We start from the raw sequence: 27,848 nt of genomic DNA on the forward strand, positions 1-27,848 counted from the left end.
AGGACAAAATGCCTATTTACAGAGTCCCTGCGAGAGGTCCCTCTGAGGCACAGTGCCCTACCACGTTGCAGAAGGCTTCTTCACAGAAAACCTTCCCCAGCAGCAAAGCGTCTGGGCAGCAACTGGCATCGCAGGTGTCAGGAGAAGAGAAGGATAGTCTACTTCCATGTCCTCAGAGTACGACTGAGGAAGTAAATAGGACCTACGTGATTTCAGCCTGTAAAAAAGTGAGTGACACAGCAACTGCATTTAAACCTGAAGGCAGATTAACGCTTCAGAGGAGAACTGCAGCGAGCAAAATATCAGTGTCCAGTAGTGAGCAGTTGCGCACAAACACAACGCTGGGTACAGAAAACGCGCAAATGGAGAAAAAACTTGCTCTGCAGAGGCGTCTGAGGACTGGGTCCATAGAGAAGAGTAAAATTAATCAGAATACTGTGCCTGGAATAAAAAATAATGACCCTGCTGCACAGGGTGACAAGATTTTACTTCCACCAAATATTGATAATAACGATACCAATGATGTCAAACCAAGCTTAAAGTTAGCTGGGGGCCAGTCAAGTACGAAGTGGCAGTGCAACCTGAACAGCAAGGATTCCTTTGGCTTTGTTGATGGTCTGTGTGAAAATGATAGCTGTGCGCGTTTAAAATATGGGACAAGCGCTGCTGACACAAAATTTCAAAATGACGTTCCTAAATCAGAACAGTTAGTTACCTCAAAATGTATTAGCAGGATATCAGGAGAACAGCTGAACGAAAAAGGCGATATGAGCAAGCCAGCTGGAAAGCAAGGGTTGCAACATTTGATTATAAAACATAACTGTTTGGAAAGACAAAGGACACCAACAAAAGGTTCAACAGAAGGGTTTAAGCTTACACCAAAGAGCAGCGCTTCTCAGCATCAGCCACCTCTGTCCACTTCAAATAAACGCACACCTCGCCTCCAGATTCTAGCCAAGAAGAAAAGCAGCGTCTCCAGCTCTCCGTCTGTGAGGAGAAGCTCAAAACCCAGAGAGAACACAGAAATGCGAGATGAGAGCGATGGCGCTGAGAAAGAGGTTTTTGAAGTGGAAAACAGCAAAGTGATTGTAGCTGTGCGTGTCCGGCCTTTCAGTAACAGGTTTGTACCCCAGACTGATTTCTGATGCTAAGAGTAGCTTTGATAGCCTATGTTGATTCCTGCTTTGTATTTTTTTTTAATTGTTTAATCCTTGACCCAGTAAGGATATAATACATGCTTTGAAATTAGCTGATATTTCATGCAACATCAAGATGAAGATTTTATTACAAGGTTGAATTCACTTTATAGGCATTTGGGGCTATTTCTTACATACTTTTTAGCTTAAGTATTTTGAGCTTGAATACTTTGTGTCTTCATCAAATGTTTTTTTTTTAACAATGATTGCTGAACTGTTTGTTTTCCATAAGGCAGTTGATTGAAATGACTAACTTAAAGCATGCAGCCTATGCTTTTTTAATTTTTTTTTCCCCCTCTTCCATTCAGAGAGAAAAATGAAAACTCAGTCCCTGTAATCTCCATGAGTGGTTCAGAGACAGCTGTACGAAATCCAGCCACAAACCAAGTTTACAGCTTCAGTTACGACTTCTCTTTCTGGTCTTTTGACAAGCAGCATCCTAATTTTGCAAGCCAAGCAATGATTTATAAAACTTTGGCAGTGCCGCTCCTGGACAGAGCTTTTGAGGGATATAACACTTGTCTTTTTGCTTATGGGCAGACCGGTTCTGGAAAATCATACACGTAAGTTCTTAACAATAACTGTTCCAATTCTGTAGGAGCCAATTGTTTTGCAATGTAAAGTCCCAAAAAGAAATTATATGAAATAGATGTCATAGTTACTGATTTGTGTTAAAATATGTTTGCATATTTTAAAAGAAAATTAAAAAAAAAACCCAATATTTATAATAATTGAGACTAAGTTAGCTGTAGAACATTTTTATGTATCTGACACTGACCTCTTTCTACATCTTGTGAAGAATATAACAGCTCTTTCCAGAGATTTTGGTTAAGAAAAATCTTTATTAGTTCTGGGAGCTTCTCAGACTCCCACTGCTGTTGTTCACTACTATTACTGTGTGAAGTGACATGTTCTAAAGTATATTATGTTTTTCAGACAAGACCTTTAAGAGACCTTTCTAACTATGGTCCTGACTGTGTCAGAACTTAAAATAAATACACAAATAAATCCAGATGTTGGTGGCACATATTACAATATGTTTGTCCATATTGTAATTGTTATCCTATTTGTAGGTTTGTTGTAATTTTTCTTCTTTTCCTCCACCTTCAGGTAAACAATTGCTTACCTTCACCCCTTTTTATTTTCAGCAAGGCTGAAATTAATATCAGTAATAACTGTTGTCTCAGGTCAAATCTACACCACAAACTTCTGGCAGCTGTGTTGTGCTCCAGACTGTAGGTGAATTAGCCCAGTGTGCTGGTGTCGTGGCAGAACGACATGAGAAAAACTGTGCAAGAAGTGGAGAGGAGCTTATACCAAACTTCTATAGGTTCACTGTTTGTAGTACAACTTACTCTTCAGTTGCTGTAGGGTTTTCTTTTGACTTAAGTTTTCAACCAATTTCTCGATGGATGAATTGGAAAAGACCTCTGGACATCATCCTGTCCAACTCCCTGCTCAAACAAGCACCGAATTAGATCAGGTTTATTTCTGTCGCTTAGTACTTCTGTAACGTAGAAGCAGTTGGCATTTCAACTTTAGGGCTATACAAATAATATCAAAATTAGCTACTGAGCCACAAAACTGAACTAGCCTTTTTTTTTGTAACTACAGAATGATGGGATTTGACGAAGACCGAGGAATCATTCCAAGACTTTGTGAAGATCTTTTCAGCCGAATAGCACAAACGGACAAGCAACAGGTAGTATGCTTATGCTATTGACTTTACACTGAATTACCAGGAAACTGAAGCATTTCCATATTTTGATACCTGTTCACTTCTTTCATTATATGCCTTGGTGCTGATCCGTTTATTAATGTCTGTATTCTTTTGCTGATTCAAATCTTATTTCTGCTAGTAGCTCTGATTAACAGGATTCCCTAAATAGTAAAAATAAGCATTGTTTTGCTTCCTGAATAAAGCAAAAAAAGAAGTACGGATATGATATTTTTGATATGTTAATAGACTAGGATTCTTTCCTCTATATAGCATGTCTGACAAGACCACATTTATGTAAGGAAAGCTAAAAAGAAATCCGGGTGAGTTCCATACTTCCAGTAGAGGCATATAAAATAGAACTAAAAAAAGAAAAATTATCTTTAAAATACAAAAGCAAAATACACTTTAGTAGTGCTGTACTTCTAGTATTCTAGCTCAGTATTTTTGCTGAAATTAAAAAAAAAAAAATCAACTGCCCCCACCTGGATTTTTTTTTTTTTTTTAAAACTTCAAACTTTTAATTGTAAATAATGGTTTGCATTATTCTCTGTTTTGAGAATCTTTATTCATACATTACTCTATATGAAAGGGGGGGATGGCTCTTCTGAGAAGGAGTGGCAGTGTTTCATCTGATCACATCTGATCTGAATTTTGGTTTGAATTCCTGTCCTACACCTATGGTATGTGGATTTAAAAACAACAAAGCAGTAATCCTTTTCAGAGTGTTTTAATGCAGGCTTACATTCTGTTTCTGCCACAATTAGTTGGTGTAGTAATGATAAATTTAGAGAATCATAACTGGAGACACAATAACATTTTTTTTAAAAAAGAGTAATAACAAATCATAATTTGTGATTATTGTGGTTAGAAACGCTGAATGTCTCTTAAAATTGTGAAAAGGATTAGAAATGTATATTTGCACTCTTTCTTGGAGAAGGGCTATCTGATGCAAAGCATGCTGGTGACAAAGGCTGTTCTATCTGTTCTTTTTCTCTCTGTGTTTGTCCGTATCTGTAAGGACTGACTCGCAGGTCAGTAGACCTTAACATTCTGTTAAGCTTATGCAGGCAAACTTTTCTATTTTTAACTATTCCAAATTTCTATGTTGCTTTATACTTGAATTCTTGACTTTGAATCCTGATACCAGCGAACACATAATATTCTGTTCCTACGGTAGATTTGATACACACTGAGAAATCTAAGAAGGTCATTTATTACTGAGTTTGGACAGAGAGCATAACTTCTAAAAAATGCAGAGCTGCTAGATATGTTTGTTATTCCTTCTCTGCTGTATGTGTTCTGCTGTAGAAGCCCAGTTCCTAACCTAAGGAATGAGACTACTGCAGGTGCAAACAAAACTGCTTTCAGCACTGAAAACCCAAAACTGAAACTTCTGAGACAGATGTATAGACTACTTCTTTTTTATATTCATTTATTTATTTATTTATTTATTTATAAGCTTCATAGCAATCAGCTAGGAATGGCTGTGGATGGAATTCCAATAAATTGGATTCTTAGCAGTAGCAGATCCCTAGTTTAGGAACATTTGTCTTATAAAGTCCCTTCAATACAAGTGCTTCTAACATTGAGTAGCAGGATCTGGTAATCTAGGTTCATTTTTGAAACAAAAGTTGATGAAAATGTTTTGTGGACTATATTAATAACTCTGTTATTATTAATTTTATTAGGTTTTGTATCATCTTGAAATGAGCTTTTTTGAAGTATACAATGAGAAAATTCATGATTTGCTTGTCTTTAAAGCTGAAAGCGGACAGAAGAAACAACCAGTAAGTTGTTCACAGAAACAAATATATGCATTATCTCAAAGTAGTGGCATCTATCCTGTAAACAAAAATGCAGAAATGACAAGTGATCATTGTTTTGTTTTACAAGTACCTTAGATTGTTGTGAATAATGAGATTCGAGTTAAAAAACCTCACTGTATGACTTCAAGCAAAATGCTTGGCACTTCAGAAATGCTAAGCAAAAAAAAAATCTTGCTGAAATAGAAACAAAACGATTTGGTAGAATCTCTCCTTTTTTGATTTTTGTTTTGTTTTGTTTTGTTTTTATTTAGTTGTTTCCCAAGAAGTTGGAAGAGGGAGGGGAAAAAAAAACCCTATGATCTGATTAACTGGTTAAGAATCAGTAGTTAAACTAGTTTAGCTTGTTTTTAATGCTTGTGTGTCAGAACACGTAAAACCATAAATTACAAACATATGTGTTAAGTAGAGGATGTAGGGAAGGAATTTATCCTGTTTGATTTATTTAAAAAAATGCTTTCTATACTTTGACGTATTGAACGCTACGCTGGCCACTTGTGTGTGAACTATGAGTATTAATTTATGATAAAGAAGATATTCCAACAGCAGCTGAATGTAGTATAAGTCCTTTATCCTAAACTTGGGACTTATCTGGACTAGTTAGCCAAATAAAGACTCTACTGACTTGTTTATATTAGGAGCGCTTTCATCTGAGTTTTGTCAGTGATTTTAAGCTAAGCTATTTACTTTGGAAACATAATAGATTTATGTTGGAGAAAAGATTTTTTTTTTTTTTTTTTTTAATGTACATATGTTCTTATATAAGATACTTATTCTTGCATTTAGCTCTGTGAGCAATGCCATGATGCAGTCTGTTGTGATTTCTTGGGCAGCTGGAAAAATTCAGTTGTAGATATTTTCCTGAAAATATTGTTTTAGACAAATCATGCTAGGTTTTGTTGGTGATAAATGTCATACTAGGGATGTAGATAGACTTACTGTTAATTTTAAGATATTCCTGAGTGCTAGGTCTAAATAATGCAGTCCTAATAATTTTTCTTTCAAAATTATTCTCACTAGCTTCGTGTAAGAGAACATCCAGTGCTGGGACCATATGTGGAAGGCCTGACAGTGTAAGTCTCAACTGTTCTCATTTCAATAGGTGTGTGGCATAATCCCGGAAGAGTGTGCTAATTATTATCTTGAGGCTCTGTGCAAGCTTGTGTACTCACCATTAAATTAAGCAAGACCTTAGTATCTCATACTTTAAAAAAAATGCGTACCCGTGTCTAGCTCGCCTTGATGTATTTCCTTTAGTGTGTTGCTCTAGTGAAATAAGTGTGTCTCCAGACAACTGGAGCTTTCATGCAATATTTGTATTTTGTAGCTGGCGAAATGATTTAGAATGCAGGCAGCAGGGAAAACTTTAACAAGAAAACAGTCTGAACGCAAACTTTTCTTTTTCTTCCACCTTAGGAATGTTGTCAGTTCTTACTCTGATATCCAGGTAAGAGTTATTTGGTTACTAAAAGGGAATACAAATATTTCTACTTGCTCCGTCTGTCACTGCTGAAAACTAAATTCCGTGGGTGGGAAGAAAATGCCGTACAGACTGCCCAGCAGTCTGTGATACCTCAGCTGATTTTGTAAGAGGAAAATGAAGACTAGTCCTATGTAGTGGAGCTGAGTAGATGCATACAGGCAAGCATCACTCTTTTCACGTGGTTATATATGTGTTAATAACTTTATTTGCAAACATTTTAATCTTCAGTTAACTACCTAAAGTAGGTTTTGGTTTCACATCTGGACTTTTATCTCTTACAGAGCTGGCTTGAACTAGGAAATAAGCAGAGAGCAACAGCTGCCACAGTAATGAATGACAAGAGCTCTAGATCTCATTCTGTCGTCACCCTCGTCATGATGCAAACTGAGGTATTGCTGGGTGGTTTATGTCAGTTCAAATCAGGTAGTGAAAAGTTGGCTTGTGTGCTGCCTAGAAAATTGTTGTGAGAATACCCTTGAAGAGCGTGCAAAGCACTGGGCGTTTTAACATGGATTTCTAAACAGCAAAACTTGTTTTATTTTACATGCTTTGAGTAGATTCTTCTGTCTTTGTGCTACATGTATTTATAGCAGCAATATAAATATGTCTAGACCAGCAGATCTAGGAGTAGTTCCAAGCTTTTGAGTGTGAGTTTTTTGAGATGTAACTAGAATTGAAACTTGAGGCCAGACTCAATTTCAGACTGCTGCCGACACATCTTGGCTTTGAAGAAGGTTAGACTATGCAAGGTGGATAGCTGTGCTGACTTCTTGCAGGTGATGAGCTGGGATAATGGTAGCAGATGCAGTTTCTGCTCAGTTTCAACACAGTTCACTGTGTAAATGTCTCCTTGCTTCAGGATGCCTCTCACTCGTGCATCTCCAGGCTGTAAGGACAAAAACTCCTCATCTGAGTTACAGATGTGTAAGAGACAAAAGCTGGCTTAGTGAGATGAGCCTGAAAACAGAAGTGAAATAGGTAGAGCTCCTCAGAGGTCTATAGACTGTTAATTTTCTCCATTCACAAATAACCTCTTGGTTTGATTCTTTTTGTTTTCTTGATTGGTTTAATTTTTTGACCCGATTTCCTAATCGTCGTCTTCCTTCTTCCCCTCACCATTCTCACCATTTATTTTCTCTATTGGAACTAGTCCTGAGAGTTTTCCACTGACTACTTAGCAGATCTTCACGGGTCTAAGTCAGTAACAGCTTACTGATTTCCGTGGTTATTGGATAGCTGCAATAGTCACACTTCAGACCCAAACCCACAGTTTCCTAATCTGATGGGTTTGCAGTTTATGCTTATGCAGTTATTGAATCGCAAAAAATTGATACTATGGTTAAAAGTCTGAACTTAGACTCCTTCAAGGGATGTACATGAAGGTACCTCATCAAAAAAGTAAATGGAAGTGTCAATTTTTTATGTATTTCAAGTGAACAGCTAGTTAGATTTCTCTTTGTCCTCAGGCTTTTTGTTTTGGTTCAAATGCAAACATCTCCCTCTTTTCCAGGTAGAATTTGTGGATGAAGAGCAATGTGATCGCAGGCTTACCAGTTACATAAATCTAATTGATCTAGCTGGTAGTGAATGCTGCTCAACCGCTCAGACCACTGGGGAAAGGCTGAAGGTAAACCAAGACTGGAAATCTGTGGAAAAGGATTGACTCCAAAGAGTATCCCTAAACTCCAGAGCATCCTCACCTATCTTCTAGGATACTCTTGCATCTTATTGTTGGTTTTTAATCGGTGGTGATGTTTAATATGGTACAGCTGTACCACGCGTTGAATAAGGACAATTAAATCAACAGTACAATCAATAACATCACATAAGAAAATACAACTGTATTATAATTATTTTTATTTTTGCTTTGTGTAGGAGGGTGTGAGTATCAATAAATCACTGTTAACCCTTGGAAAGGTTATTTCTGCACTCTCTAAACAATCTCGAAATGGAAAGAAAACTTTCATTCCTTACCGGGAATCTGTCCTTACTTGGTACGTACGCTTCAGAATTTTTTTATATAGAAGTAAAGACTTTATCAGATTGTGGATTCCTCTTCTATTCAGGAGGCATCATTTCCCCTCCTTCCCTCCCTCTCTCTCAAATGACCGATGGAGGGAAGAAATAAGCCTGTTGCACCACGTAAAGAACAGACAGGACAAACCTTGGTTTGTACTTTAAGTAGCTAACAATCAGTCTCAAATAAGGAACAAGACCCTAGGTATTTTGTATTTAATATGTTCAGATGGAGAAGTTTAATTTTTCTTTCAATGTGGGGGCCAGGGATTGATTTCTACTCTCCTGTCGAATGAAGGTTGTTAAAGGAAAGTCTTGGTGGAAATTCACAAACGGCTATGATTGCCACAGTGAGCCCAGCTGCCAGCAGCACAGAAGAAACCCTCAGCACTCTCCGCTATGCAAAACAAGCTTGTTCAATTATCAACATTGCTAAAGTAAACGAAGATGTGAATGCCAAGCTCATCAGAGGTGAGGTCGACATCTGCAGTCTTTGACGGTTTTTCATTTTCATATGTGTTTCATTTTTAAATAACTCCACTCTCTACACCTTATTTTGTCTTAATTTAATTTTTATGTGTACCGTGTGTCTGGTTTGTCTAATGCAGAATTGAAAGCTGAAATTGAAAAACTGAAGGCAGCTCAGAAAAGCGCTCTGAACACTGATCCTGAAAAATACAGACGTTATTTGCAGGAAATAACATCTCTGAGGGTAAAATTGCACCAACAGGAGAGGGACATGGCAGAAATGCAAAGGTCAGGCGGTTGTTAATGTCTTTCTTTAAAACAGAAATGGTAAAACTTATGTGCTGTAATTTTTCTCCTAATATGTTGTTTTCCCCTTAATGTATTAAGGGCCTGGAAAGAAAAATTGGAACAAGCAGAAAAAAGGAAATTAGAAGATATAAAAGAATTGCAGGTAAATTTTCTTCACTTTCTATGGGAGATAGTACAGAAAATATAACATTAGCAAGCCTTGCAGAAGAATTAGAGTAGTTGTAAGATTTGGTTTCCTAAATGCTAATCTTTTAACAGAATACTGTGACTTCTTAAAAAAAAAAAAAAAAATACAGCTATTTGAATGCACGAAGTAAATTGGTTTTTATGCAGAGCTCTCCTTTATCTAGAAAGCAGGAATTGCATTCAAAATGGACAATAATTTACCAAACCTTGTCAATCTCAATGAAGACCCTCAGCTTTCTGAGGTGCTGCTGTATATGATCAAAGAAGGAGAAACGACGGTTGGAAGGTATACACTAAATTCGAAACATGATATCCAGCTTTCCGGAGTGCTGATCGCTGATGACCATTGGTAAGTAGTGTTCTTTTACACCTCAAGTGAGAGCAGGAAATCCTTCTTTTCACCCTTCCTTTTCTTTAGGAGTCACTCTTCCTTCCGGCGGTGACAAAATATGGTTTTCTAACCAGGAAAATAGTATTTAGGGGTAACTTTTGTACTGTTCAATGGCTAAGGTAACTTCCTTCTGTTCCCTCTAGAAATCTGTTAACAAAGGTAGTGTAATTTCGTGGTTTATTTCATTCATGTAGCAAAATTGTGTGTGATAATTAAGTTCAATGGAAAGGTGAAAGTTCTTAAAACTAAAAATAGAGAGCAACTTGAGCATATTGCAGAAATACTGTTTAAAGTACATTCCATGCAATTGATCCTAGACAAAATGCTGGAAGAAACTTTAACTAATCAATTACTACAAACGTGAAAGATGTGGGTATGTTGGGAAATTAAGCGTTATCAAAGAAATGCTCAGACGATCGTAGTAATTTTTTTGGCAGTGGATTCTTCTTAGATTTAAATATCAATTCTCTTCCAAAATATAGGTTGTCACTCATTAATTATTATTAATTATTAATCCACATCTGGAAAAACAATAACTATCTAAAGCATGAATTTTAGTCTATAAGGAAACCTCATTTGCAATTAACATGAGCTCCTGATATCGCAAATGTTTCTTTTTTTCAGTATTATAAAAAATTCTGTTGGCAAAGTGAGTATTATTCCACTGAGAGAAGCAAAGACATATGTAAATGGGAAATGCATTTTAGACCCAACAGTTCTGCATCATGTAAGTAAATGATTTGGTAAGAGTAGTATGTGCATGTGTGGATTTCTTAGCTTTGTTAATATTACAGCTTCAGACTACAGGTTTTCTTAGAAGCCTCTGAAACCATAAATATTTGTCTCTTCCTCTTTGATTTCTAGCCCCATCTGTTATGTTTTAAGCACTGTAAATTTGCTTATAAATCTAAAAGTTAAAGAACAAACTTCCCCCCCCCTTTCCCAATAGGGTGATCGAGTGATCCTTGGGGGAGACCATTATTTCAGATTTAATCATCCGGTAGAAGTTCAGAAAGTTAAAAGGCCATCTTGTGGGACTACGTTTTTGCATGATGGTCCAAAAGATTTTGAGTTTGCAAAGAATGAGCTGCTTATTGCACAGAGAACACAGTAAGTATTGTTATCTTCTTGTTCTAAAAATAAATTCAGCTGGTAATGCAACCATGCAATGAGTTTAAGAAATAAGAAACTTAAAATTATTAATTGTTTCACGGTACGAGAAGGTATGGAAATGGAAGTCCCAGACTTAGCTGAAATGAGTGTATACCTGTAAGAGGTGATCACCACAATCTAGTCCAGTTGTCAAGAATGTAGCCCACTAGTAAAGAAACCCTGAGCTCCAGAGGTCTCGAAGTTAGTGTATCTCATCCACTACATTTCTCTCCAAGCACATAATGAGTCTGAAATTGATTTTTTTTTTTTTTTATGTGTTGGAGAGATTTAAAGCCTGAAACGCAAATGCCGTAGTAAAATGAGAAGAACCCAAAGTTGGTCAACCCTTGGTCTTCTGTGATGCTAAAGAATTTGAGAGACAGTAAAGTGTTATTTGTACTTGCTTTGCTGCTGGGAGTTATTAAACCGCAAGACTCATTGACTTAAATTTTACTTTTCTGCATCTTAATGTGATTTAGTGAGTTTCTATTACAGTTCTTAATTTTGGGAAAGGTGCTTAATAAAATACTTCCACTTGCAGGCTTGAATCGGAAATTGAAGAGGCGCGACTCAAAGCGAAGGAAGAAATGATGCAGAGTGTCCAAATTGCGAAAGAGATGGTTCAGCAAGAACTGACCTCACAAAAAGAAGCTTATGAAAGCAAAATAAAATCACTGGAAGCAGAGGTGGTAAGTTGCTATTGCATCATTACATAAAACATACCAATAAAATAAAGTGGAAGCTGTAGTATGGGTTTTCTATTTGTTTGTTTGTTGTTTTGGTTTTCAGTGGTTTGGTTTTGGTTTATTTTGTCTTTTATATTGTAACAGTGTCTTAAGGACTAAGCTTCATTTTTCTTCTTTTTTTTTTTAAAAAAATCAGCCTTACCTACTTTATAACTTCTTGTGTTAGTATCTCCTTCAGAACTACTCTGCGGATTTTAGTTTACAGAATAAGCCAGGAACTAAAATGCTAATCCAGTGTGAATTTGATGAGGTTGTAACTTGTACGTTAAGAAAAGACCCCACAAAATCTGACTTATTCTGTGAGACTTTTAAATTAGCACAGTATTTTAGTTAATATGGCTGCTTTTTTTTTCTTCCAAGCTTACATGCTGCTTTGTTGTTAGTCTTTTAAATACTTTTACAGTATATTTAAGACTACATAAAATAGTACATCAAAACAACAATAATAATGGAGTATCTTATTTCTTAAATGTGCTATACAAGGGATAATGTAAGGTTTGTGAACTGAGATATAACCTTCCATTGCTGACACTGGGCTGATTATCCCACAGGGGCTGCATGTTTTAAAGGTATTGAAGTGAAAATAGATCTTAATATCTGCCTAAGGGATGGGTCAGAAATGCTGTAGATGTGATATGCCTCCTCTCATCTTTTTTGTGTTAGAGAGAAGAGTCTCGTAAGAACCAAATCCAAGAGCTGAATAACCAAAAAGCTGCAACTAAAATACAGGAGCTAGAGAAGGCAAAGCAAAGTCTTGAGCTAGAACTACACTTCAATAAGAAACGCTTGGAAATGGAGACCTTAGCTACCAAGCAGGTAACTTAAAAAAAAAAAAAAAAAAGGTGATAAACTGTGGCTGGTTTTGGTTTTTCTGCTGCCTTTTTAAATTTTTTTTTTAAATAAATCATTGTAAGTTAAATGTTTTTGAAGTTTTATTTCTTCTTTATGATCTTACGGAAAAGAACACGTTTTGTTTGCACTCTGAATATGATACGGTATTAAATTTGGGGGTAAACTAATGCTGACTTTATTTCTTATATAATGTGGACTATTTTGTTCATGTACCAAACTTTAGTGACTATTGCCTGTGCCAAAATTTATTACTCCAAGCATTAATGTAAGCAATTACTGGTTTTTGGCTGGTGCTCGTATATAGCTGACTGCTGCAAGAAATTGGACTTAATTTTTTTGGAAGTTGGTTTTTTTTTTTTTTAATTCCATTTTTTTTTCCTTAGCATGTCAATATCTAAGCAAAACCAGAAAACTGTCAGACTTTGAAGATTAAGGGTTTCGTATCGATATGACAGATGCCCAATACAACTGAGAGTCCATAAAATGAGAGCAACCAAAAATTTTGCTTAAATAAAGAGCATTTGAGTTTGTTTTTTTTTTTTTCTTTCCCTCAGGCTCTAGAAGATCACACTATTCGTCATGCAAAGATACTTGAAGCTCTGGAGGCTGAGAAGCAGAAGATTGCTGAAGAAATACACATGCTTCAGAAGAATCGTGGAAGTGGGAATAAAACTACGATGAGTACGTACATATATGATGTTGCAAGGGCAACGCTGACTTCTCTTTTGCTCGGTGGTCTTGGATTTAGTGGGTGTGGATGGAGAAGCTTTTTCTCTTCCTCTAGCACTTCTCTAATGATCCTGAGCAAGAAGAGCTTGTTTAATCATGCTCATGGTGGTTAGCTGGGTATACATGTAGTCTGTATTTACTGACGTTAAGTGCTATTATCTTGCCAGCACTACAGTTTCCAACTGCCTAAGCGCTCTGGTGCGTCCCCGTGCACTCTGAACATGAGGATGCCAACTGTTCATTAATACAGAGCGTTTCTATGCCAAACAAGACATAAAACTGAGCCGAGAAGATTTGTGACGTGGCAGCTGTGGGTGCCCACTGCTGTGAGTTTTTAGGAGATGCCAAAGAATGGTTTGGAGGGAAAGGTACTTTGTTTAGCCAATCCAGAATGCTAAAAGGAGTGGAATTTGCCATTTATCCAGCCAAAGCGGTGTGGACCTCTCTCATGTTCTGCTCTGGTGGGACCCCACCTGGAGTACTGCATTCAGCTCTGGAGCCCCCAGCACAAGAAGGACGTGGACTTATTGGAGCGAGTCCAGAGGAGGCCACGAGGATGATGAGAGGGCTGGAGCACCTCTCCTGTGAGGCCAGGCTGAGAGAGCTGGGGCTGTTCAGCCTGGAGAAGAGGAGGCTCCAGGGAGACCTTAGAGCGGCCTCCCAGTGCCTAAAGGGGGCTGCAGGAAAGGTGGGGAGAGACTCTTCAGCAGGGCCTGGTGTGACAGGACAAGGGGACATGGTTTTAAAATAGAAGGAGGTAGATTTAGACTTTATATAAGGAAGAAATTCTTCACTGTGAGAGTGGTGAGGCACTGGCCCAGGTTGCCCAGAGAAGCTATGGATGGCCCATCCCTGGAAACATTCCAGGCCAGGTTGGCCGGGGCTCTGAGCAACCTGATCTGGTTGGAGATGTCCTTGCCCAGGGCAGGGATGTTGGAACAGATGATCTTTAAGGTCCTCAACCCAAACTATTCAATGATTCTAAGTTCTTTCCCTGTTTGGCTGAACTGGTTAGGTGTTAACTCATTGGGAAAACTGGAGTAAGATAATGGTTTCTGTTTAGTTTCCTATCTCAATTAGTCTATGTAGTGTCTGGTGTTAGGCCTCTATTTCTGAAATACCCTTTACCTGAGCTTTTGTGAAGGATTATCTTGGCTGGGAGGATCATTTTTTCCCAATGTATTGGGAATTCACAAAAATGTTGTTGGGTAAATTCTATTCAGGTTTTTTTTTTAGTTGGGGTTTCTTTTTTTCCTTTTTAAACCCTGAAATTGTTGCATCACATTGTTCGATCCACTTATAATCATTATGTGCTATGTTCTTTATTAGTTCCACTTAACTGGAATTCTCTGAAGCTATCTGTGATGATCAAAGAGGCCAACACCATCAGTAATGAATTAGGGAAAAACACCGTTTTCCACAGGTGAGTATCTGAGCGAGTTAATTGTAAGGGGGGTACATATAATATATATATATAAATTGGGAGGAGGATCCTGGATATGCATTGCACTGTTTGTTTTTCTGTTCATGGTTTTGTTAAATTGAACACAATGAATAATTTTTCCAAACTAACTTGTGAGTTGTAGATGAAGAGTGTCCTAGAGGTGGACCTCTGTACTGGTCAGGCGTTCTTAGTGAGAGCTGAGATACATTAGCGCAGAGGAAACTCTAGCATTTCAGAAAAATTATACGGTAAATGTAGGAAAGCTAGGACTTTCTAGTAGGTGTAAGTATCGCTGTGTTTTTCAGATGTTGTCTTTTCACATCCTTTGACAAGAACTCTGCCAGTAGAATTCTGCAGCATATATTTGGTCGCAAGTTTCTTCAGAGCCAGGAAGTTGTATGCTAGTATCTACTTCTGTCTTTGAATGCAAGGATTCCTTTTTTCCTTTGCATAAAGATAATTCTAATGGCTACACTAATGTGTATTTTGAGATACATGTCTCAAGCAATTTCTGTGGTTGTGATCAGATTTTTATTCTCTGTAGAATCCTATCTACAAGGACCTTGTTTATTTTTGAAATATAAATAATGAGTTGTGTCTTTCTTTTTCTTTTTAAACTGTCTCAAATTCATAGGCACGAAAAAATTGATGATAGAACAGGAACAGTGTCTTCTGTTCAGGTGCAGGTTCGTAACACCAAACTGGGAATAGCAACTTTCTGGAGCCTGGAGAAATTTGAATGCAAGCTAGCAGCAATGAAAGAACTCCATAAGGTCAGTAACAACTGAAGAAAAACTACTACTAAGAGTAATATTTTTGTCCAAGACAAGATTTTTATAATCATACAGGAGGAAAATGTTGGGATTTTTTTGTTTGTGATCTTAAACACCAAGACACATGATTATTTTTTATGAAACACGTGTACACACATTTGTCCATAACAGAGGGAGGACAGTAGAGGTCGATGACTTTATTCAGGTCACTTTGTGTGCAGAGTGTGAAGCAGTAAAACAAAGACCTCTTTGTGGTTCTTCTGGCCTTTAAATTGTTTTATCCGTTCCAGAGGAAATCTCGACCTTTTTAAAGGTATTGCTTGAATTTTCATTATTACATTCTATCTATTTTTATTTGATTCTGGTCAGTTAATTTGCAGCTGGTGGCTTTTGTCTGTATGTGCTTTAGGTTCTTCAGTGGGAGTTTTTGAAAGGCATTTTTCATCTTTTTTTTTTTAATAAACAGACTATTAAGATGCACACAAATCCCTTTTTCTAATTCTATTGCTTTTAATCAGGCAAACTGGGTATTTTTGTACTGCACCTCTCTAGATGTGCAGTGCTTTTGTTTTGGAGCACATCATAATGTCTTTTGTATCGAAGAGGAGGATGTAAAATAGAAGAAAGGGAGAGGTGGGAACAGTGCCCTACAATTGATTCTGTATCCACAAAACCTATAACTATCAGCTAAAATCTTTGTAATTAAATAAAGGTAGACAATGGTTCCAGATAAGATTACAGTATCAGCTTTTATTTGCTGGGAGTGCTGGTTTTTTTTTAATCTCCTAAAGAGAGAAATGTAGTAAGAAATAAGTTTATCTTTATTGACTCTGTGAACAGCCAGTGTTTTTTATTGCACTTTATTGCAGTTTTATTCTGTTTTAAAGCTGAAGACTCGAGAGGCCTAAGAGCTACTAAAAAAAAAAAAAAAAACCCAACCAAAAACATATATATATATTTAAACATATATATATATTTAAAATTCTGTCAGATCTGGTGGCCTTTTTTTAGTGGTGATAGAGTATTCTGGGATTTTCCAGTTTCCAGGGCTGACCGTTGCCTTTTATTTCTTTGGTTTATGCCATATGAATTGAGAGTTGGTTTAGACTGCAGTGAAATAATGAAGGGTACAGGAAGGAAAGTTCTTGGAGATGAGGAAGGGCTGATTAACATGTAGGAGGGACCCAAACCAATCCAGGAGAACTGTAATGACGTTGTATTTTATGCTGTACTAGTTTGGGTTTTTTTTTTGGTTAATACACAGAAGAAAAATATATATTTAAGACCAGCTTTTAGATTAAGAAAATAGCTTTTCTAAATTTGTTCTGTGCTTGAACTTGTGATTCTCCTGACCATATAAAATCTGTTTATTCCAATGTCTATATATGTGTGTGTGTATATATATATATGTCAAAATATATATATACTTCAGAGTGCTATTTTTTCCTACCTTACAAAATAATTGCATCTCATTAAAAATTACGTTTTATTTGAAAGAATAACTTATTCATATATGAGTATATAGAATCACAGAATCATAGAATGGTTAGGGTTGGAAGGGACCTTCAAAGGTCATCTAGTCCAACCCCCCCGCAAGGAGCAGGGACATCTCCCTTGCAAGGGGCCCCGGCCAACGTGGCCGGGAATGTTTCCAGGGATGGTGCATCCATCGCCTCTCTGGGCAACCTGGGCCAGTGTTCTACAACCCTCAGTGTAAAAAATTGTAAAATATAACTGAAAGAAAAAATCTTTAAATATTTTATTCAAAAAGGAAAAGAAAAGCCATCAAAGAAAAGCTATAAAAACCTGAGGAAACACTCCTTATGATATTACTCCGAAACATGCAAGTATTTCCAGTGACAGAAGAATATTGCCATAGTTTTTACTAAAAACTGTCTGGATCTTGTCAGTATCAGAGACTGGATTCTATTTCCTACAGAAAACTATTGCTAAAACTGTTACACAATCCAGATATAAAAATAAAAAAAAACCCTGTAAATTATATGCTTATATTTTTAATAAATCTGGCATGTGGGGAGAGCTGGGACAAAGTTTTGTACTGGTGTTCCTGTATTTCAGACGCTGGGTAGCTAGGTGTCTTCAGGAAATGTTCAGCTCGTTTAGTTTGTTTCCAAACACTGACACCTCAAGTTGACTGGCAGTTGGTGGTCTTCTAGATTATACATTTCCTAAGAAAAGAAAAAACATGATGTTGTCTTCCTGTTGTATGCTTTACTGTCACTCTATTTCTGTTTAACCTTCCTCCTCCCCTGTGTTTTCTTAATTTTCTCAGAGTAACGACAGCAATAAAGCTGCTGATGTATTTTACGACCCTGCTGACGAGTGGGAACCTGACCTTTCAGATGCCTCAGTTTCCTGCCTTTCCAGAAGAAGGTGGGCACTGATTTGTAGTTCCTTCATCTATGCTTAAAACAAAGCAAAAAATAATTTGTGTAATTACCTGAACATGCTTCTGTGCCACTGACGCAGTCTTTCATTTATTCATTCTTCTTTGACCTTACTATAATATCACACTTAGAAATTAAACACAGAGTTATGTATACATTTGTGAGAAGGGGTGAAGTTTAAATTAAATACGTTACCTTACTGTGCTTTATTGGCTTCACTTCTGAAATGTGTGTTGGTAGGCAACAAGTTGCTGACAGAAATTCACTGCAGCAGTTTGGCAGGTGAAACAGCCGTGTTTGAGGTCAGGCGTAGCGTGTGTGCTATGCCTGTCTGATCAGTGCCAGCAGGGTTTTGACAACTAGCTGGAGGTAATTAAAGGCTGCTTCCAATTATTTCAGAAAGCTATCTCAGAAATTGATCCATTTATCTCTAGCACAGGACTTCTAATTAACCGGCAGAGGACCCGCAGGTTAAGGTTATAGATACCCGTGTATTTAATTAGTAACACAAACGATTTTACATAGGCACTTGGACATCGGCTCTCGTCCTTCCTTACCGCACACACTGTGCCAGCTGATGAGTTCTTTTCTTCTGTCCATTCCTTCTCTTAGCTTTTCCTCATGACAAGAAATAGGAACAAAAGTTCCTCCAAACCCAGAAGTGTATTTTGTCAAAACACGTGTAAGGCTTTGTAAGCTGTGTATCTAGATACCATCAGCGCAGAGTGAAATGTAGTTTAAAATGTGTTCTTCACACTTCTGTAACACGAAAGCATTGTTTTTAAGGAGTAAATTGCAGCTGCTCTGAGACCTTGTGTGTGAAGTTTTAGCCTCATAACAATATCTGTTACTGAACTGCAAACTTCTGCAAGTTGTAGCTTATAATGGAAGTGCCACCAGACCCTTAATTACAGCTTTGCTAGTGGCGGCAGCCCGTACGACTGCTGTTATTCTGCTGTAAAGCAGATCTGTTTATCCGACTGTACATTTTGGAAAGCATTCCTGACCGTTCCAAGTAAACAAAAGTTATCTCAAGATAATGCAATGTGGATAAACAGTTCCTTTATTTTTAGTCTAAATACTGTTTTATTGATAGAATAATGCTAGAATGCTGCATTGGCAGTAGTTAACTGACGGCAGCCACATACTGGTGAAAGAAATTTAATTCCATGCACTACTTGATGATGTGGTTCTTTTAAAGTTTTCTCATGTTTTCACCCTGTCATCCTCTCCTAGAAGTAGAAGTTTCATGAAGAACAAGAGAATTTCTGGATGTTTGTCTGAGATAAAATTGGAACCAATTCAGAATATACAGACTTCCTATATGCCAGGTACTTCTTACATGGCAGAAGACCTTTCGTTTCATACTGAGAACCTGAAACTACTGCATGTATAAAACATATGCACTTCTAATTTTCATTAAAAACAAAGTGTGGGTTGGAAAACAAAATGAAAAATAGCCTGTTTATAATATCTTCAAGCTTATAATGTCAAACTGTTAACAGTAGGGATTTTTTTGTATTTTTGATTATACCTCTTCAGGGCAAAAGCTTCCTGACCAGCACTTATGACCCTTATTTAAGAAATTTACCTAAACATTAACTATTTGGGTAAACTGGAAAAAGATGACAGTAAATGTGACAAACTGCCAGAGGCTGAATCCTGATATAATAATTTGGAGACTTTTGCTGTTCATTAAACTACTGAGGTTCCCCCAAGCTTTTTGTCAGGTTTTATAAATTGTTTTTTTTCCTGAATACTAAATGCTTCAGTCTTCCAAATACTTTTATGCAGTCAATTATTTTAGATAGGCTGGATTTCGTTATTTTGAGTCTCTCTGTAGGTTCAATTGTTTAAAAAGATGGATTTATGTTAAATAATTTCACTATGGAATTTGACTTTATACTAACTGAATCTAGAAACTATGTACAGCATTGTATACACATTTTTTCTGACTTGCTATATTGAGTAGTTGAAGATTGCTGAAGAAGGAATATAAAATAGTCATTACAAAGAGTTTCTTGCGTAGATGTTTTCATTTTACATCATACAGGTTCACAGAACAAGTCCAGCGTACGCCCAAGCTTTCCTGAATCATTTCTTCCTGGAATTTGCAAAGAATCTATAAGTTCAGCTTTAGATTTACTGGAACGGAATCACGAAGGAGGAAAGAGCATAGCAGATAGCCTCCTGACTAATTTGTTTATAATTTTCTCTGGAGTTTCTGCCATTTCAAAAGCCTATGAACAGCAAGACGAAGAATGTCAAGAAAACTGTAAGTCTTATTTTCATATCAGTTTAAACATTACTAGTGTCTTGTCTTTCAGACGCACAAACGTTCATATGTTTGCCTAGCAGAAGAATTAACATTCCTACTTTGATATGCAAAGGAGAGCTTCTGATAGATCTCTTTCTCTTGTAGTTTTCTCTCTTGATCATGCAGCTCAGTCCTACAGCATCAGAATGATCTCCGCTTTTGACCAGCTTGTGGTTCTAACCAAGCTCTGGCTTAACAATGTCCAAAAATGCCCTGGATCTATAAAAGTTGATGAAGAAATAAAACAGGAAGTAAAGAACTTGGGAGGTTATTTACAGTTGCTATTGCAGGTAAAGTATATTAAATAATTAATCTCTGTATAGAGAAGTTCTACATGTTAATGCAATATTTACTACAGACTTGTTAAAAACACTCAATGTCCAACATATGGAATGACAAATGGACAGACTGAAGGAAGATGGACAGCAAAGGGTGTGTTTCTGCTGGCTAAACTGGCGCTTCCATGTGCTAGTTCAGAGTAAATATTACTCTTTACAAGGCTGTAGCATAAAAACAAGTAATTTTTATTTTTTTATTTTTTTATTTTTTAAACTGTGTTACTATAACAATACGATTTGTCTCTGTGGTTGCAAGGTGTGGGCTTTTACCTGTGGTAGATAGGGCATTGGAAGTAGGCAGATGTAAAGCTGAAAATGCCTCGAGCTATTGTGTGCTACAAACTCTTGGGTTACAGAAAGCCTGTGCTCTTTGACCAGGATGCTTTCTAGCTTCAGTGAATGATATGCCTTTATTTCTCAGGGCTGTTCTTCAGATATCTCCTCGATGGTAACAGAAGCATGGAGCAAAATAAACCAAACAGTAAAACAAACATTGAAATACGTAGGACACTTGGCAGTAGTCACAAGAGCTGATATTTCCTTTTCTGAAGAGAACAACATTCCTGCAACTAGTCTACAGGTGAAAAAACGTTTATTAGAAATAGTAATTTTAATGTTGACATCACATCTGTTTTTCAGTAATTGTGCTCAGAAGCAAAGTGTTAGATATAACAATTTGATCAACTGAATTAAGTATTTTCAGAATTTATCTAATTTTTCACTTCTGTGATGGAAATGTATATGTGTTAATACCCTTGAATGTTTTTTTTTTCCTTAAAAAAATCCCCATACTTCAAATCTGTATAACTTTCACCTATAAAGAGAAAGAAATACTGTGTCTTTAGAATTGTATCTCTACAGAGATTGTACAAGTCTACCTATTTCACTGAAATTCAACACTTATTTCAGTAATCTGTCATTAAATACCACACAGAATTTCTAGAAATCTAAGGAAAGTTAGGAAGAGGAGGTTAAAGTGCTGAGCCCAAGAATAACGTGACTGAATAGACCAGCACTGAACAATCTGCTCAAAACAAAACTACATTCCTAGCCCACTACGGAAAATCTGTTTTAATTCAAGGCCGTATCAATTCCTTTAATCGTTTGAACCTTTATTTTAAAAGGACCTTGTACTTGCTGTTTATGATGGAGTCAACTCAGGGCTGGAGTTTCTCATTGATACCGTACAGGAAAAAGCAAGAGTGGTGCAGAAAGAACTTGTGAAACAACATCCACAAAATGAGGTGAGGTGAGCGTGTGTGATTCCTTTCAGTGTTGGGATGTATAGGCTTGTTCTGCCACTTCTCCTCTGGATAAATATGTTTTGTACAGACAGCATGGAAGGCCAAAGGCGATGGTTTACCTGTGTCTGAGCAATCCTGTCTTTTGCCTCGTGTTTTTTATTGTTGCTCTTTTTCTTCAGAGTTGAGAAATTTGCAGAACTGTGGTCAATAAAAAACTTACCCGTCACTTAGCATGAGAGCGATACAAAAATTACAAGACAGCCTTTCTTTAGTGAATACTTAAATTTGCTCATTTGATCCTTTCTTAACAAGAGGCTATTTAAAACCTTGCAGATACAGTTAATGATGTTTTCTACCAGTTAACATTTTATTTGGAAATTGCATGTTATGTTGCAGAAAACATTACTTCTGTTTTTGAGTCTTTTTCACATTAGTATGCAGGTGTACATTGTTATCCCTCTAAAATATTAACACACCTGGCTGTACAATATCGTTAAATGTTTCTTTGTAGATCCAAAAGCAAATAAAGGATAATGTGGTGGCATTAGCCAGATTCCTTGAAAATAACGTCTCTTACTGCAGAAAGGTAAGAGAAATGTTTAACAAAATGCGTGCTTTGAGCCTGGGGTTTAAATTTAAAGGATGCATTTAGCAAAGAGGAGGAATTGGAACTGCCTCCTGTATATTTACAATTGCACGATAACGCTTCCCGTCGCGGTGGCATGCTTGTCATTGGAACGCTAACTTTTCTGGCTACTACGCTTCCACTTGAAACTCCTTGATTTTAATTTTACTTGAATTATTTCTGGAGGTACCTCTTTGTATCAAGATATTCTGTGTATCTTATCTGCCTTCTTTTTGTGCTGATGATGAACAGCCTAACCACCTGTTCTGTTTTCTAAGTTGAAAGCCTCTAGTTCAGTAACGCTAGCGTAATTGTGTTATAACTACAGCAGTAGTTTATGGCCACAGTTGTTGGTATTTGGAATTAAAAGCCAGGATAGATGATTTAATCTATTTTCTAAGAGGCAAACCTTTTCTGGATCTGGCTGAATCTGTAATAGGCATGTTTAACAGCTAATATACTGTCACATGTTTGGTTCTTTTTAAATTGCTCTTTATTAATACAGAGAGAAGTAGAATCTCAATTACCAGAAGAAGAATCTCTATATAAGGAAATAAAGAGAAGCAGTAACATCGCTGCAAAATATTTGGAATTGGAGCAGTGCTTAGCTGAAGTCTGTCAAGTAGTTTCTTCTACATTAGAAGGTATTTAGCTGGGTTATTGCTGGTCTTGACAGCAACCTGTGGACTACAGGAGACCTGTAAAGCAAGAGGGAGGGAGGGCTACTTGGTAACTCTTTGCGAAATGCTGCATTTGACTCTTCTTGCTTTTGTTTTTCATAGGGTCCTATAGAAACACAAGCCCTCTCAGGAGCTCTGCGGAGAAGATTTGTGTCATAGCTGGATATTTAAACAACTATTTCAGTTTATTTGCCTTGTCTTCTACTTCGGCGATCAACCCTACCCAGAAAATACCCGTGCCTTTCATGAACTTGGATGAATTGGACTCGCTGGTGGATTCCCTTGTTATGAATTTAGAACTTCAAGAAGGACAGCCACCATCGGAATCTCAGACTCTTTGTAATGAAACTGCTGAGGCTCCAGGAGCACAGGCTGAAACAGGTGAAGGTGAACTTGCTTGGAAACAGAAGGGGATTCCAAAACACACACACAAACTCCAGCCTTCCCCTCCATTTCCTGCAGAGCTTTCGCCTGGTAGGATAGAGTGGGTATAAAATGCTGCCATCAAGAAATTCAGGGAGACTCTTTCCCTTCACATGGAGGGAATGCCAACGTATCGCAAAAAGCTAAAAATTATTGCTAATATTATCAGTAAGTGGTATGAAAGTAAATGACATGATTGTATGAGGATAAGTACCCTACATTTCACAAGAAAAAATGGAATTCCTTAAGGGGCTGTTGTTAGCCTTTACAATATACTCCTTTTTGTTTTAATAAAAGTTTCTTTTTACCTAAGCCTATAATAAATAATTTAATGCAGTAAGTTAAAAAAAAATAAAATCTATTGGAGATAATATGAACAGAGAAGCTGAAAACTGTTGGGGAATAATTAGGAAACACAGGAAACGCTTGGGAGGACATTCACATCTCTTCATCTTACACCTTTTACTTAGGACTCTTGTGTGAGTGGAAGGAAATTCCTTTGAAGGGCACTTGTAACGTACGTTTACTTTGCACACAGTTAAGACAGATGACATTCCTATCTTAGGCCCTTAAAGGTAGATGGTGGCGGTACCAATTTTTTTGTTAACATTGTTGCTTCACCTCTGCTGCATTGTGATCTAGTAGTGTATTTATGTGTATTTATGGCTTTCATTTTTTTTTAAATGTCAACATTTTTTTTTTAATAAAGGAAAAACTTTGTATATATTTCTGTAGGGGAGAACTATGAGAGATGGTAAAAGCACTAGACAACCTTATTTGGTGAATGCTTTTTTAGCGGTTTTGTAGTCCATTGAAAAATCTGGGCTTAAAGTATGAGTGATGGTGCTCTTCATCTCGATCTGAAGGAAGTTCAAGTTGAGTGGTGTTGCTAGTGAATTATCCTTTCCTTGCTCAAATCACTTCCAGTACTACTCAGTACTACAGATTAGACGCGTACCTCTTCCGAAATAGTATGTCAGTCATTCCATGAGGTTGTAGAGAACTTTCCCAATCAGCTACTTCTTGTGCTTTTTACTGTAGTCATCCTTTACCCTCTTACCTTTAGTCTGCTGGCTGAAGGTGATAATCAGCAGCAAGGATGAAAATGAATTTTGAAGTTTTGTTCTTTAATGCTGGGTTCCAGGAGGCCTGAACCTAGCACATTTTGCTCACAACAGCGCTGAGAAATTCATAAGCTAACCCCAAAGTTTCTTCCTATATATCACAGCTTCCAAGCCAGATATTCAGAGCTACCATCTTGAGGCAAGGTGCTCAAGGGAAGATCTTTAAGAACATGTCAGGCTCTTAGAACTGTTTTCTGTGAGAAGACTACAGTAAAGAGAGACAATCATCCTTCTCCTTTGAAAACTTTCACACTATAGTTACAATTGGTGCTGCTTTTCCGATTTGGAGGAAACGGGGAAAGGTAATTATGCTGAACCAGTAACCGGCATATATTTCTTAAGACTAGTATCCCTTAATACTTTGTCAAAAAATGTCTTGCAGTGCAGCCCTGCCATCAAAAATGTCCAACGGTTTTTACTGCAGCTAATAATTTCCTTCTCACATGAGGTGTGATGGTGCTTAATCGCTTTCCCACCGCAAAGGTGTTTACAGTCTGCGCAAGGGTTAACACAGTATATTCAGTTGTTCCGATTTTAATGCTTTAAAAGTGAAGAGAAAACTGCTATATTTCTGCTTCTGTAAATGTATTATTTGTTTTTGGCTGAAAGTTTTAAAAATATAACTGTTTCTTCTGGATCATGTATCTAAGCGTGAGCATTGTAAAGAGTGAAACTCTATCATGTAACCGATCACCAATTTTTACAGCTTTTCAGAGTAAATTCCTTGTCAGTTTTCTTCTGTACAGAGTTGTTTTTGAGGCCTTCCTTTGTCACGGAGAGTACTTCTTCCTTGCTGTAACTATTGCAGTGTCAAAATTGGAAATATTAGTAAGAAGTGTTTTCTGTAGCTTACAGAAACAGAACAAAAAGACTTCTTTACCGAAGTTTCTTTCTTCTAGCGAGACACTTAGCACACACTTAGAGGCTGAATGCTCATGAACCCATCTACACCCATTAATGTCACACTACTCCATCCCTTCCAATTTCTCCCAATAAATGCCACGGTGTGATGTCAAGTTCCTATTGCAAAGTTATTCAAGTGTGTTGCTGGTCTCTCACCTGCCCAGATGATTAATCATGTTTGCTTTTGGTTTTTTGTCTTTTTGTTTTGTTTTTTTTTTTTTCCCTTTCTAAAACTGAAAGACAAGTTCTTCACAAACTTGGAGCTCAAACTGACTTTCCATTTTTAGCTTTTCTGAAACTCAGGAGAAAGAGACCATGCAAACAACTGGGTTTCTGATGGAGTTTCACCTGAGGTCTCAGGTGGGCATCCTTAACCATACCAAATTTAGCTTTGGCAGGATGAGTGAAAATGTTGCCAATAGCTTCCTGCTCCTCGGTGGTTGTTTTTTGTTTAGTTGTTTCTCCCCCTTGCCTCCCCCTCACTAACTAGCCATGTCTAATCAGTCTCTCTTATTCATACTGTTAATATTATATTCACATTTTAGAGTAAGATGTTCGTAAAACCTACTTCTGTGAAGTCCCAGCCTGGATAGCTTCTGGCAGAGTGGTGATACTTCCTTTGGAGCTTCTTCTAAACCACAACTGCAGCAGACACCAAACCAGTGCAATTAAGTATAGTATGTCACACAGTTAATTCCTTGCGCAGAAATAAATACTGGTGGTGTCAGTTTTCTGGTGGGGGAATTGAGATGGGAGTGGAATCACAACTGGTATTTATTAAAACACCTTTTATTAATTAACTGCTGTTAATGGAACCAAGATGTTTGCTTCCAGCAGATAACTGTTCACACCGTACATTCACTTATTCCTTCACACTTCTCTTGCCCCCACACATAGAAATCACTCAAGGCTGGAGCAACAACCATGAGCTGCTGCCTCCGAAGCAGGGGCTTGTGTCAGCTTGCCTGTGAGGCTGCTGCGCTATCCCCCCAGCACCCACGCTGCCTCTCTGGCTGACGTCTTCTGGAGGTCCCTTAAAGAAGTTAATGAGAAATAGATATTTCTTCAGTTCAATACTTTATTTGAAAAATAGTACTACATTAATAAAAAACCATGATAATTCTGAGAGTATTGATCAGCTGCTTTACTGCTTTTTACAACTCAGCCCCTAGTTTTATTTGTTTAATAGTAGAAAAATAAAATTACACATTTTAACATCATCCAGCATTAACACATGAGGTAAACTACTGGGGGGGTAAAAAAAAAGTTAATTGCTCTTTGTTGTGGAAATTGGTAAAGCCATGGGAGTCAACTGTGATTAGGCACCAAACTGTTCGTTTTTATCCCTAACCAGGAGAAAGAAACATCTTTATTTCAGGTAAAGAGATCAGTCCTGGGAAGAAGTGTATCTTGAGAATACCAACACTGGCCGCCTTGAGAAGCCGTCAAACAAGGTTAGCCCATCGTTACCGGGACATGTTCTAGGTGAATGCACTGGTAGAAAAAGCGCATTCCAGCTTTGCTTTTTAAAGAACGCGCACCAGGATTAGAAGCTCAGGATAAGTAAACTTTTAGCACTGGCTGGCTCCTGAGAATACGCTAGATGAAGAAAACCAAGAGGCTGCAGTTGAGATTTAATTTGATCCAGCAATGGCACCTGCAGGCAGGAGAGGAGATTACACCCCATTCACCTCTGCAGATACAGGCTCTCAATTTTGGACGGGAAATTTCTTCTCAACCTTTGTATGCTCTAACATACTGTGATTAGGGGAGTCCTGTTGCTTTTGTATTTTTTGCAACTTTTCTGGTTTCATGCTAAAGTAGGATTTTTGGTTTTGTTTTTTATCATTTTAGGACAGCATTTTAATTCTCTCCCCTAGCTTTCAGTAGGATCTGAGATTGTTTATGCATTTTCCAAAGGAAGGGCTGTTTGCTTTTTTTGAAGTCCTGATATTTTATGTTTATATATTTTTTTTTAAATTGCCATATTTTCTTTGTTTTCTATTCATTTTAGGACTTGAAATCAGTATATGTGACAAGATTTGATTACTCTTGAATTTTTTTCCTGCCCTGTTTTTTTGGTTTATTCTTGTTGTCATCATGTTTGTGTTCATGATAGTATTGGTTTCTAGAACAGGAGATGGCGTATATAATCTAATCAACACTCGTGTAATTTAATTGTTGCAGTGAAAACAGGACAAAACTGAAAAAGAGGTTTCCTGAGCTACCATTTTGTCATTGGCGAGCACCACAGACAACACAAAAAATGTTATTTCAAGTGCCTTTCAATCTGAGTTAATTTTGAACATCTCCGTTAACTCAAGTAAGTCCAAGTAAATTGTAATTGGGAGGATGTGTGAACAGTTAAGGGAAAAGAAGGAAAGTGTCAGAAAAAACTCATGGTAGTCATCTGTAATTAAAAAAAAAAAAACCAAACCAAAACAGCACCCCCATATTCATATGGAGTTAAACTCTACTCAATGTCTTTCATGCAGATT

The 27,848-nt window shown here is 37.2% G+C and overlaps 1 protein-coding gene across 2 annotated transcripts; it reads left to right on the forward strand.

Annotated features, from left to right (window-relative positions):
* The first annotated feature begins 8 nt into the window (after window positions 1–8).
* Window positions 9–25,463, forward strand: KIF14 (kinesin family member 14). 2 transcript variants are annotated; one of them, XR_015259139.1, is made up of 30 exons: window positions 9–1,120; window positions 1,505–1,759; window positions 2,811–2,898; window positions 4,605–4,703; window positions 5,760–5,812; window positions 6,156–6,186; window positions 6,504–6,611; window positions 7,733–7,849; window positions 8,098–8,216; window positions 8,537–8,709; window positions 8,847–8,994; window positions 9,094–9,157; window positions 9,366–9,550; window positions 10,217–10,319; window positions 10,542–10,702; window positions 11,286–11,433; window positions 12,154–12,306; window positions 12,897–13,023; window positions 14,401–14,494; window positions 15,150–15,288; window positions 17,582–17,682; window positions 18,933–19,027; window positions 19,750–19,971; window positions 20,119–20,303; window positions 20,773–20,931; window positions 21,476–21,595; window positions 22,107–22,181; window positions 22,726–22,864; window positions 23,003–24,749; window positions 25,179–25,463. XR_015259139.1 is itself a non-coding variant. In XM_010130202.2 (29 exons), the coding sequence occupies exons 1-29, from the start codon at window positions 9–11 to the stop codon at window positions 23,392–23,394; spliced, it is 4,965 nt and encodes a 1,654-aa protein (XP_010128504.2). In that variant the 3' UTR covers window positions 23,395–25,463. The 2 variants fall into 2 exon arrangements, 1 of the variants encoding a protein (XP_010128504.2); XM_010130202.2 differs by having other exon boundaries at window positions 23,003–25,463.
* Window positions 25,464–27,848: the final 2,385 nt, after the last annotated feature.

The sequence above is a fragment of the Chlamydotis macqueenii genome, chromosome 8, assembly GCF_036417535.1.
Source record: "Chlamydotis macqueenii isolate bChlMac1 chromosome 8, bChlMac1.mat, whole genome shotgun sequence".
In the NCBI taxonomy this organism is placed as follows: Eukaryota; Metazoa; Chordata; class Aves; order Otidiformes; family Otididae; genus Chlamydotis; species Chlamydotis macqueenii.